Here is a 13,516-nt window from a genome sequence, read left to right on the forward strand (position 1 = left end):
GCTGTATGTTTTACACAGATGCTCTACCTGCATGTTTTTCTCAGGTGTAAGAACAGCTAAAGGCGATGCAGTTATCCACATGACAATAAAGGTTAACATTTAAAAAGTTCTAATTGCACTGTATCTTTCAGACCAGGATTATTATTAGATTCCAAATTTCTACTCTGAGTTATTATAAGAAACTCATTTAATTAGGCCAAAACTTTCAATGTATCTGTACAATGTAGCTGATAACAATACCGTGTTAGTAAACAACAGATTAGAAACACAACTTAAATGACAACCTCTCTATGAAGAAATATTGGTGGATCATAATACATATTTCTCAGAATACAGGAGGAGGAAAGGGAATATTAACTACCTCAGTAGGAAAATTTATCATTTAAGAGGCGAGGCTGTTTTATGCAAACAAAAAAGTGAATGATTTTGTCACTGAAGTACCGGAGCAGAATTCAGAAATGAAAGAAGTATAACGTAATTCATAATGTGCTGATTTCCCATAGTAAAATACTAAAGGAATGGAAAAACAGAGAACAAGAAAAGACTTTATGCTTGAAAGGTATAGTAATAAACAAGACGGAGAAAAAAGGATCAGTTGAGACAATGTAGGATCTGTAGGCAGAGATTTTGGCTGCATCAGAACCATTTGCAATGAGAAAGCCCAGACATTCCTTGAAGAAATTGTCTGAATTAGCCTGGAGCAGCATTTTAATATTATATTTTTATCTAATAGAATACAGACTGTACTTACCTACTGAAACCATGGTTTCATAGTTATTTACCATCGCTTCCCTGTAAAGCTCCTTCTCATGTTTTTTTAACATCTTCCATTCCTCTTCTGAGAAAGTGACAACGACATCCTCAAAGGTTTCAGGTACCTGGAAAAGGATAAAGTGTACTTCAGATTTTATCGCATGCAACACCAAATCTACATTTTTTTCTCAGTAGAAACCATTAGCATTCAGTGCTGTTTTTGTGCATACATGCTTGTCGACCACTGGAGCTCCCCCCCTTCAGCTACAAGCCGGTTAGAGAAGGAAATACAGTTACAGAGTGAGGCATACCATATATGATGAGTGAACACTTTACTTAGTAACAGTCTTTGAGTAGCTGTATGTACAACAGCTGAGAATTATGTAAGGGGGTACACTAGTTTTATCAACAAAACACCTTCCCAATACTTACAACAATCTAATGCTTTCTAGTACAGTTAACCATTACTTGAGGTTATGTGTAGGGCATCCTTATAACACAAATGTGGCATCCTTTATGTATTCCTAATGATAAAGCTTGCCTTAGCTGAGAAACTTGGTTTTGAATTTTCTGCACTTGTTACTTAACAGTCCATATTGTTCCAAGGCTGTTTTACATTTAAGGCTTTGAATTGTTCTACAGCTTGCTTATGGTAGCAAAAGCTCTTTTAGGTCACTACTTACCCAAGGGAATGGCATTCATGTAACTCACCTTGTTGTAACTGGAGTTTAATTATTATGGAGTGAAAGAAAATATTTAACAAATAGCAAACAAAATTGTCACAGTCTGGCTAAGATATAATGGGTTTCACATCTACTAAAGTTAGTTTAGTAAGCATAAGATGTCCCCTGTGTTAAAATATGCAGTAGTTTACTAGGTGCTGCGACCTTTTATTTCCGAACGTGGAAGTTATAAGACAGTGATCAGCAAAGACTGGAGGATGAACGATCAGAAAGCAGATCATGTCAGGGATGTTAAGGAAACTATACCTACTATTATGGGTAATAATTTGTCATGTGGGCAAGACAGATGCTAAGTTGCTCAACATGCATGAGACTCTCAATGTAAGTTAAAGTCTCACAAGACAGCAAGACAGGAGTGTAATGCAGAGGAAATCAATGTTTTTAGGAGCAAAATACTGCTTCTCAGCTGGTGAGTAGGACTATAGACTCAGATGATGTTGAAATGTAAGTGACCTTCTAAGGTGCAAATTCAGATTAAACATTAGGGCTTGCAGCTTGGTTAGATTTGAAGATCATGTAGTCAGTCTTGATGGAATGTGATTTGTCATAAATATGACACAAACACCTCTTAGACTTGGTCTGTGGCTTTGCAGTGAAGAAATAGGTTGCCTGGTTTGATATGTTTTCACCCTGGACTCTGTTAAGCCTCTGCTAATAGGCTTGTTTCTTCTTCTTTTTCTTTCGGCTGGTCCCATTAGGGTCACCACAGCAGATCATCCGTTTCCATTTCTTCCTGTCCTCTGCATCTTGCTTGATCACACCAACCACCTGCTTTCTCCTCTCTCACCACATCCATCCTGCCTTTGGGCATGCCTTCACCCTCTTCTTCTCCTTCGGCCAACAGTAGCCCATTGTTAACCCAGGCCTCGACCGATCAGGTATGTAAATCTGAAAAAACAAACAAAAAACACTGCAGTCAGAATAAGTTGAGCGCTTTCATCCTGTTTATTACAGAACTTCTTCAGAAAGCACTCAACTTATTCTGGCTCCAGTGTTTTTTGTTTGTTTGTCAAGTTGAAGTGAGGTATGTAAATCTGTATTGTTGTCCGCATATGTCATTTGGCAAATGTTTTACACTGGATGCCCATCCTAACGCAACCCTCCCCATTTATCCGGGCTTGGGATCGGCACGAACAAATACACCGGCTTGTGCATCCCCAGTGGCTGGGTTTCTGAAGCCCAGTTTCTAAGAGAATTTAATTTACTGCAAACTTTACATATATACAGAAAGGTTTTTTTTTTTTTTTTTTAATTTTTAGGCCTTTTTGTTTAGTAGATGTATTACTTGTGGAGTGCGACTGAATTTGACATCAAAAACTTGGAGGACTGTGAATGGCAGTACATAGGGTTAATGTGTTTTTTAAGTTTTGGTATTGCATACTCATGGTGGAATGACAAAGGAAGCATTCTAAAAAGACCGGTACAATAGAAACATACATCTCAATCTCTAAGAGCAAGAATCTGATCAAAGCCATAAATAAACGTGGGACAAAGGCCCAAAAATAGGGACAATTTTTAATTGTTGCTCTTATAAACTTAGAAAGTTGATAGAATAACAGGTTTTGTATTAGCATGAATTTTTTGAAGTATATGAAGTCTGAAACTCAAATGTTTGTCACTATTTTCTAACTTCAGTCTTTAATGATTTACCACTAATTAGCCAGAAAACCAGACCAAAAATATGAGGCCAAAATCTGGACATTCTGTGAAAATCTGTACAGTTGAGAGGTATGATTTATAGTTTGGTCTTGGCATTTTAGCAGACTGTTGCATGCTGGATGAGCTTTATAAGAACAGCTGTGCATTGGGCGAGACTGAGTAACCATACTAATTTGATTGGTATCAGACTTATCTTTATCTGCCTTGTAAGTATAATTTGCAGAAGAATTAAGGTAGTCTGCAGTACATATACATAAGGCTGCTAGTTTGCAGTAGAGACACTGAAAATCACATTTACTGTCGGAGGTTACAGATAACTGGAACTCGGGCAGTAGTGCAAACAACATATAATAAGGTTATGGATTCACAAGGAAAAAGCTTCAGCTTAACACTGAAGTAATGAGCTGTGTAACAGAACAGAGAAAATGTAACGGAGTACCATTTAAACAGTCATTCTAGCAGTACAGATTATTGTTAATAACCCTTTTTGTAGTTAGTAGTAGTATTAATGGGTGGATATCTATACGCTAGGTTGCCTAGCAAAATTAACATTGAGGATTCCACCGGAATCTTCAGCGGTTAGTAGCAAGACCCTTAATCATTGATTAGCATGTCATAAAGAATGATCTAGAATTCTGGAGGCACGGCAATGAGTTGTTAAACCTTGGGATATTTCACAGTTTGTATTTAAGTTACAGATGTTGGGTATAATTGGTTTTATAAACATGTAATAGTGTCTTCATAAATAAAAATGGATAAAAGTAATTCATGAAATGGTCAGCTGAAATGAGGCATTTACGTATGAATAATGGTAAAGTAAAGCAGGCCAATGAGCTGAGAGAATAGGAAGTCATGGTCAGCTTATATGGCTAAAGTAAGAGTTTAGGAAACCCCAGGTTATCCAGAGGGTATGCTTATACATAACAGATGAAAGGGACTGCTAAAGAGATGACACGGACATGTCCCATCACATGGTGCTGAAGATGTATCACTGCAGCATGCAGTTATGGCTGATGAAGGACGTGCAGCTCTGGGGCCACAACAGTTATGGCTGATGAAGGACGTTCAGCTCTGGGACCATAACAGTTATGGCTGCTGAAGGAACTACTGACGAATTTTAAGCCTGGCTGTATGGTGTAGCAAGATGAAGCCCTGAAATGACCTCAGTGACCTGAGTATGAGTGGTGGTTCATGCACTACAGGAAGCAGGTGGGTAGGGTTGATATAAATGTGCATTGCCTGTTTTCCCAACCTGTGGAAAGGGAGAGGTGTTCTAGGTATTTCCTGCATCTGCAAACAGCACTTCTGCCCAGACTGGGTCTTTAGCTTGGTATACCAAGCCAGTGATGGTAGCGCTCTGTTACACGCCAAGTCTGAGGAGTGGTACATACCAAGCCAGTGATGGTAGTGCTCTGTTACACGCTGGGTCTGAGGATTGGTACATACCAAGCCAGTGATGGTAGCGCTCTGTTACATGCTGGGTCTGAGGACTGGTACATACCAAGCCAGTGATGGCAGCGCTCTGTTACACGCTGGGTCTGAGGATTGGTACATACCAAGCCAGTGATGGTAGCGCTCTGTTACATGCTGGGTCTGAGGACTGGTACATACCAAGCCAGTGATGGTAGCGCTCTGTTACACGCTGGGTCTGAGGATTGGTACATACCAAATCAAGTGATGGTAGTGCCCTGTTACACGCCAAGTCTGAGGAGTGGTACATACCAAGCCAGTGATGGTAGTGCTCTGTTACACGCTGGGTCTGAGGATTGGTACATACCAAGCCAGTGATGGTAGCGCTCTGTTACATGCTGGGTCTGAGGACTGGTACATACCAAGCCAGTGATGGCAGCGCTCTGTTACACGCTGGGTCTGAGGATTGGTACATACCAAGCCAGTGATGGTAGCGCTCTGTTACATGCTGGGTCTGAGGACTGGTACATACCAAGCCAGTGATGGCAGCGCTCTGTTACACGCTGGGTCTGAGGACTGGTACATACCAAGCCAGTGATGGCAGCGCTCTGTTACATGCTGGGTCTGAGGACTGGTACATACCAAGCCAGTGATGGTAGTGCTCTGTTACACGCTGGGTCTGAGGACTGGTACATACCAAATCAAGTGATGGTAGTGCCCTGTTACACTAAGTGGGTGGCAGCATGTACATAACACAGAAGGGCATAATAGGGCTTCACAGTGCTATGAGTGCTCCATATCCACCCTCTGATCTCATCTGATGCTTCTCTTCCATATTGGCTATCAAAATAAATCCACATTTGTTTTGCTCCTCTGTTAATGTTTGTTCACTGTTTCAGTTCTCTGTTGGTCTTTGTACCAACTGTGATTACTCCATGTTGTTGAAACTAGGAAGGCCCTCCCCTTAGACCGTTAAAAAGTATAGTGGTGTAAAATCTCACCATAATAGTAGATGCCCTTCTCTTCACTGGTATTCTATATGACAGGGACTCCCTTCCAAAGGTAGTCAGGCATCCGGCCAGTATACCAAAGCCTTTAGGTTGTAATTGGGATGTCGTATGTCACACGTACACTCCCCAAGCATGGCATAGGGCACAAAGGTGATGTATGGACATAACATCCTCAGAACTGAAAAGCCCCAAGAGGATTAACAGTCCAAAGAGAACGAAATAGGGAGGAGGGATGGAGTGAATACTGCAACAGTGAAGAGAAGGACAGCTACTGTTATGGTAAGATTTTACACAACTGTTCTATGTCCTTCCATATCACTGCTGCAGTACAAAAGCTCAGGAAGAAAGTTGGGAGGAGGAGTGCCCAACAGAGCCCTCAAGAAAACCATGCAGGATATCCCTGGCAAATCCAGCTCTAGCCTTAGAAACAATATCCAACTTATAGTGCTTGGTTAAAGTATGCACAGAGGTCCAAGTGGCTGCCTGAGGAATGGCACAGAGGTCTAAGTGGCTGCCTGAGGAATGGAATTAGTATCCAAACCTTTGGCAAAAGCATAAGAAGAAGCCACTGCCCTAGTAGAATAAGCCTTAACAGACAAAGGGACACCTTCCCAAGAAAGGAATAGCAAAAGGAAATGGCTTTAGCTATCTAAGAGGAAATAGTTTGCTTGTAAACAGACAAACCTAATGGCCCAGGATGAAAGCTGCTCAGATTTGCAAATCGCTTTCGTTTTATCCAAATAATATTGGAGTTGTCTGTGCAAATCCAAGGTGTGAATAACATTCTCACTAGCGGATTGTGGAGAAGGGAAAAAAGTGAGCAAATGAATAGACTGATTAAGAGACAACTCATTAACCATCTTGGGTATAAAAGAAGGATTAGTACAACGAGACACCCTGTCCTTATGACAAACTGAAAAAGGAGGAACGGCCATAAGTGCCTACAGCTCATACACCCATCTAGCTGAGACAAGGGCCAAAAGAACAGTCTTCCAAGAACAGAAAATATCATCCCTCTCCACAAGGGAGGCCCATCTAAAAATATCTCTAATTATCGGCCCATTGCCATTCTCTCAACCCTAGCCAAAAGTTTAGAGAAATGTATCCATAAGCAGCTCCTAGACCACCTCATTACAAATAACCCCCTATCTAGTTCACAGCACGGCTTCCCTCCAAAACACAGTATCTCCACAGCCCACACAAGTTTCACTAACTACAGCAACCTCCTCAAAAAAATGGACAACTAGTCTCTACTATATTCCTTGATATGTCCAAAGCTTTTGATACAGTATCCCACAGACTACTACTCAGCACTCTAGCCTTCATCAGCCTCAACTCTACAGCTCTGAACTGGTTCTTTAGCTACCTTACTAATTGACAACAGGCAACTAAATAGGATAATAAACTCTCCACACTCCTCCCAGTCTCTGTTGGGGTTCCTTGGGGTTCCATCCTTGGCCCTCTCCTTTTTATTATATTCATAAATAGTCTAAACACTGCCACTAAATCTGCTTCTATTATTTCATATGCTGACAATGCTACTCTTATTTGCTCTACTGCCACACCCCAGGAACTCCAAGATAAATTGCAAAAGTCATTTCTAGATATTGAAAATGATCTAAATGAACTTCATCTCATCCTAAACCCAAACAAAACAAAAGTAATGATCTTCTCCAACAGGAAATCCAAAGCCAACCCACCTCCTCTCTCCATCTGCTCCACTAATGGTACTATGACAGAACCAGTTAACCAAACAAAACTACTTGGTGTCACAACAGATGACAACCTAACATTCAATAAATGCATATCACTTACTATTAAGAAAATTCACATCAAACCTGGTGCAATATACAGGGCCAAGCCTTACCTTACTCAAAATGCCACACTAGCCACAGCCAGATCCCACCTCCCACCTCCTACCTACTCTTCTCTACTGTCATTAACTTTTCACTAACCTGCGCAAGTGTGATTTACATCTACTTGATTCCTGCTATAACAACATAGCAAAATTTGCTGCTAATATACCCAGCAGGACCCATCATTGCCTTGCTCTTCAGAAGCTACACTGGCTTGAATTTCCCAATCTGTTATTGGTCATTCATCTCACCACTGCCCACTCCTTTATCCACAAAGCTGAAAACTGCCCTGCACTCTCCAACCTAGTGCAACTAAATACCAACCCCAGGACCCTTAGATCATCCGATAAACTTATACTCAAGGTTACAAAGTTCCATAATTACTTCAGTGACTTTATCTTCTCCTTCAAAGTAGCCAGACAGTGGAACCAGAATATCTTAAAAAAACACAGCTCATCATATCTTCAGAAAACTCCTAAAGGAATGCCTTACTCAACAATGGCTATGCCCCTGTAATACTCTTGGTTAGTTTCTCATGCCTTTGATCAAATGTTTTCTATTCTGCTATCTTCTTGTCTTACTTCTACCAAATGAAAATACCACAATGGTTTTTAGTTATATATCTAATGAGTTTGATATTACTGTCTGTAATAATGCTTACGAAATGTAAACTTTTTGTAAATTGTGATTGTTGGCAACTGTCAAACTTTTTGTAAATTGTTTGTAAATCTTTTTAAAATTTTTGTAATCTTTTTGTACTATTGTTATGGAGCTTATCTCCCCGGGTTTCCACTGAAAACGGGCTACTTGCCCTGCCAGACTCTACCCGGTTAACAAATATAAAATAAATAAATAAATAAACAGTGTTATAAGGAAGCTGAAGCTGCAGGCTCAAAAGGAGCCTGAGTTCGTTTTTCCAAAACAAAATTAGGGTTTAAGGAAGCAGGAATAGGCTTCCTAGGAAAACTAATGGGAAGGACGTCTTTAAGAAATTGTTTGACCTTGAATCTAGAAGCCAGGGGGTCAAAAGCAGACAAGCAAAATAGTTGACAGGTGGGCTTTAACAGAAGATAAATAATAAGATAAAAAATAAGAGAAAACCAAAGGAACTTCCAAAATAAGTGGATCCAAGTTATGAGAAAGATACCTGGCAGAAAATCTCTTCCTTTTGGATAAATAATATTTTCTAGTTGTGAGTTTCCTGGCGTCCTGCAGAACTCAAAGCTCGTCCTCAGATAAAAGGTATCAAAACCCAATTACCCACAGTGCCAACTGAAGAGTGGACAGGTCGGGATGGATGACAGACCCCTTGTCTTATGTGAGTAGGTCCACCCTGTGAGGTAACTTGTGATGATTGTCCTTGGCTAAATGCAGAAGAGGGAAACAGTGCTGTCTGGGCCAAAAAGGAGTCACCAACAAGATTTTGGGGGCATCCTATTATATCTTGAACAGGACCTGAATTATGAGAGGAAGGGGTGGGAAGGCATAAAGAAACAGAGGACATGGGACTCTGGTGTCAAATGGAGGAAGTTGTCAGTTCAGAGGGGAGGCAAAAAAGATTTAGTTGAGGAGTACCCCCACTGGTGGACAATGTCCAGAAACATCTCTGTAAAGCATCCACTCATCAGTTTGTGTTATGGACTTGCTCAGAGAATCTGACACAAAGTTCTGATCTGAAGGAATATAAACAGCCTGAAGAGTCACCTGATACTGGACAGTTAGATAACAAACCTGAATAGCTAGTCTGCATAAGAGGTAGGACCTTGTCCCTCCTTGCCAGTCGATGTACCACATCACTGCGGTCCTGGATTTGAAGACAATGAGTGGCCCTGGAAGGAAAAGAGAATGAAAGGCCTAAAGGGCCAGGAGAAGAATCCTCATCTCTTTGATACTGATGTGTTCCTTATTCTGAAAAAGAAATCAAAGGCTCTGAACTTTCAGAGGTCTGAACGAGGTTCCCAGCCCACGTCTGATGCATATGAACAGAGTGCCTGAGCAGAGAAGGCAGAAAAGGAAGCCCTGGGGTCATGGACAATTGATGAATTCACTACTGAAACTCCAACAAGGATGAGAATGTTGAAGCCAGACTGAATTTAGGAACCACTGGAGCTTTCTCATCTGAAGCTTTGCCAGAAGAAGCATAGGAATGGTGGAAGCAATGGACCCCAGACCCCTTAGAAACTCCCTGGCTGTAATGGAGATGAGAGGAAGAAGGGATTGAAAGAACACAATCAGAGTTAAGGCCTTGGGAGGAGGTAGGGAAGCCAGCACTGGAATAGTCTGGAGCCTGCAACTAAAAAAAAAAAACATGATCTTGAGAAGGAGTTAGGAACAATTTTTGGAAGTTCACTGTAAATCCCCAGCTTTGCATGAGACAAATAGCAAAGTGAAGATGCTGAAGTAAAGTCTCTGGAGAGGAAGCCCAAGTGAGGAGGTCATCCAGATAAGGAAAGATCTGAATTCACCTCAACCTGCAAAAAGCAATCACAGGAGCAAGGCATTTGAAGACCCTTGGGGCAGTAGAGAGGCCAAAGGGAAAAACAGAAAAATGAAAATGCAAGGAAGCAACAGAGAAATGTAAAAGCTTCCTGAAAAGGGGACAGACAGGGATATGGAGACACACATCCTTGATATCCAGAGAAAATAGAAAAGCCTGAGAAAGAGGATGAAACAAGGTTTGAAGGGATAACATCTAAAAGGAAGGAACCTTCAAAAGGTATCGGGCTGAAAGAGCTAGAGGGATCCAGAATGGGTCTCCAGGTGCCTTTTTTCCTGGGAACCAGAAACATTCTGGAGTAAAATCCCTTCCCCTTTTGAGGAGCCAGAAATTCTTGAATTGTTCTTTGAGACAAAGGGATCTGAAGAAACTCTGGAAAAAAGGGCTGCTGTATCTGAGGAGCCTGAGGATTGCCCAAAAAGTAACCATATAATACCCCTGATGAATGATGGATAGAACCCAAGAATCCTGGGTGATCTTTAACCAAATTGGAGGAGACAAGGAAAGACAAAGAGAAAGAAGGATGTGACTGAGGAGAGGAGGGCAAGGACAGTCGGACATGACCGGACTTGTCTGAAAAAGGGGGCTACAGGAGTTTGAGTAGACATAGCAGGAAGAGCCTTTCTCCCATCCTTTTTACCTTTGGGAGAGACTGTCTGTGAACAAAGGCAGGATTATTACAGCAATTCCTCTGAAACTTAGAAAAGTACAGTTGTGTACACTTACCATAAATGTAGATGTTTGAATGTCTTCACTGTTGCAGTCATCACTGTAGGGTTCTTCCTGCCGGCAGGCAGCCCACGGTTGGCCAGAATCCCAAAGTCTGGGTCCGGCATCAGCTGTGTACTCACCCTCCCTGACGTCAGAGCACCAGGGGTACAAAGCTCCCAGCCGACGCCATGTTCTCCAGTTTTTCTTGCCCCAGATGTCAGGTGCCCAAAAGTGAAGGCTAAAAGTAAAACAAAAATGTAACATACAACAAACCCCATACCCTGTAGCAAATACACCTCGGAAGAAGGGTGAAGTAGGGAATCATACCAATAAAAGTATAAGAGGGGACAGGAGGGTGGGTAACCCAGACTGCAACAGTGAAGACACTCGAACATCTACATTTATGGTAAGTGTACACAACTGTACTATGTTCATCGTGTTTCACTGTTGCAGTCATCACTGTAGGGTTGAATCCCAAAGCTGAGATAAAGGGTGTAGGTTATTGAGTAGAAGTGGTGGCTAGAAGGCCTTGCAAGACTGCAGAAGCAAAGCCTGCCCTAGACTTAGAATAAAGAGGGAGATTATAGTGCTTAGAGAAAGTATGCACTGAACTCCAAGATGCAGCTTCCAAAATATCTTTGGTAGGTACTCCCCTGAGAAAGGCAGCTGAAGTAGCAGCAGCTGTGGTAGAGTGAGTCCTAATTTTTCCTGGGATTTGCTTTCCATGATGAGAGTAACATAATCTGATTCCATGAGCAATCCATTTAGAAATGGTTGGTTTTGAAATAGCTTTGTCTTGGGAATTTGCTGCATAAGAAACAAACAGTTGTTCTGTTTTCCTGATATCCTTGGTTCTGTTCAGGTAAAAGCGAAGCTGCCTGTGCATGTCCAAAGAATGCAAGATCCTCTCCCCCTTATTTTGTGGATTAGGGAAAAAAGTTGGCAGGTGAATAGTTTGGTTTAAAGCCACTTTAGAAACCACTTTAGGCATGAAAGTAGGGTTATTCCTTAAAGAAACCCCGTCTTGATGAACAATAATGTAAGGTTCCACAGCCATGAGCGCTTGTAACTCCGAGACTCTCCTGGCTGATGTCAAAGCCAGTAGCATAACAGTCTTCCATGATAAATACTTTATATCAGATGTGGCAGCAGGCTCAAAAGGAGGCAGAGTAAGTTTTTCCAGGACATAATTGAGGTCCCAGGCAGGAATGGGAGGTGTCCTAGGGGGCCTTAAATTCTTTGCTCCTCTGAGATATTGTTTCAGAAGTGGATGTGAAAAAATTGGAGGGTCTGTATTATAATGTGCAGAGATAGCTGAGGCATGTATTTTTATGGAGGAAAAAGATAAACCCTTATACAACATATCTGTTAGGTAATGTAGAATCAATGAAATATTTGGAATGTGAGGATCTGATTCCTGAGCATGCATCCAGGTGCAAAATCTCTTCCATTTACCTTCATAAGATTTCCTAGTGCTAGGCCTTCTGGCTTCTAAGATAACATCCATGACCTGTTTGGAAAGGGTAGGATTAATCATAGACCCTGAATACACCAAGCTGTCAGGCTGAGAGTTTTGATATGAGAGTGCAGGACCTGATGTTGAGACAAAAGATTTGGAATCTGAGGGAGAATCCAAGGAGGTTCCTGGGATAGATTTATCAGTATTGAGTACCAAAATTGTCGAGACCAATTCGGGGCTAGTAAGATCAGCTTTGGTTTGTCCTGTTTTATTTTTAATAACACCCTTGGTAGAAGAGGTAGTGGTGGAAAGGCATACCCCGAGAGGTTCCTCCAACTGAATGAGAGAGCATCCACTTTCCATGCTAGCTTGTGATATGTCCTTGTGCAAAAAGTCTGTAACTGGTAGTTGTGGGGAGATGCAAACAGATCTATGTCCGGGCAGCCCCAGGCTTCTGTAATCATCTTGAATATTTGAGTGTCTAGTATCCACTCGTGTGGCTCTGACAGGTTCCTGCTCAGGATGTCTGCCAGAGTGTTTTGTTTCCCTGGCAGGAATTGAGCTTGTAGGTCCACTTTGCAAGCTAGTGCTGTGTTCCATAGAGTCATGGCTAGTCTGCAAAGGGGGTAGGAGTGTGGACCCCCTTGCTTGTTTATGTACCGCATAACTGTGGTGTTGTCTGTCCATATCAGTAGCTGTCCTGGCTGTAAAAGATCCCTGAAAGCCAAGAGGGCATTCTGCACAGCTGACATCTCTTTTAAATTGATATGTACATGCTTCTGATCCTCTGCCCAAAAACCTTGCAGGCATTTCCCCTGCAAGTGGGCTCCCCATGCATAATCCGAGGCGTCCGTGGTTATCACTTGGTAGGCTGGAGGTAGACTGAAGGCTTTCCCTTTGTTTTGAAGACACGCCATGGCCCACCAATGGAATTCCTTTTGCAGGCAAGGCAAGACAGCAATCACTGTTTCCAGACTGTGACAATGCTGGGACCATACGCTTTTTAGGTACCATTGTATCTTCCTCATATGCAGTCTTGCATATGGTATAAGTAGGATGTAGGAAGCCATGTAACCCAAAGCCTGCAGGAATTTCCTTGCAGTTAGCAGAGACATTAACGCCAGGCTTTTGAAAGTTGAAGCCAGCTGTAGTTGTTTTTCTGATGTCAGGAATGCCATCTGGGTTGTTGTGTTTAAAAGAGCACCCAGGAAAGTTATCTGTTGAGTGGGTGTCAAATTTGACTTTTTTACGTTCACAGTGAAACCCAGGTACTTGAGTAGATTCTGAACAAATTCCAGGTGCTGCAGTAAAATGTCCTTGCTGTCTGCTTGAATAAGGCAGTCGTCCAGATAAGGGTAAATTTGAATTCCCTTGAGTCTGCAGTAAGCTACTACTGATGCCAGGCACTTGGTAAAGAC

General features: G+C 41.9%; 1 protein-coding gene across 1 annotated transcript in view; it reads right to left on the reverse strand.

Annotated features, from left to right (window-relative positions):
• LOC122814368 (zinc finger protein 729-like) overlaps positions 1 to 13,516 on the reverse strand; it is a 600,102-nt gene that overhangs the window by 51,697 nt on the left and 534,889 nt on the right. The window contains exon 19 of the mRNA XM_044086953.1: positions 752 to 878. Within this exon, the coding sequence (XP_043942888.1) occupies positions 752 to 878 (127 nt within the window). The remainder of the gene's footprint in view (positions 1 to 751; positions 879 to 13,516) is intronic.

Source organism: Protopterus annectens, chromosome 10.part0 (assembly GCF_019279795.1).
Source record: "Protopterus annectens isolate FY-2018-M chromosome 10.part0, PAN1.0, whole genome shotgun sequence".
Classification (NCBI taxonomy): Eukaryota; Metazoa; Chordata; order Ceratodontiformes; family Protopteridae; genus Protopterus; species Protopterus annectens.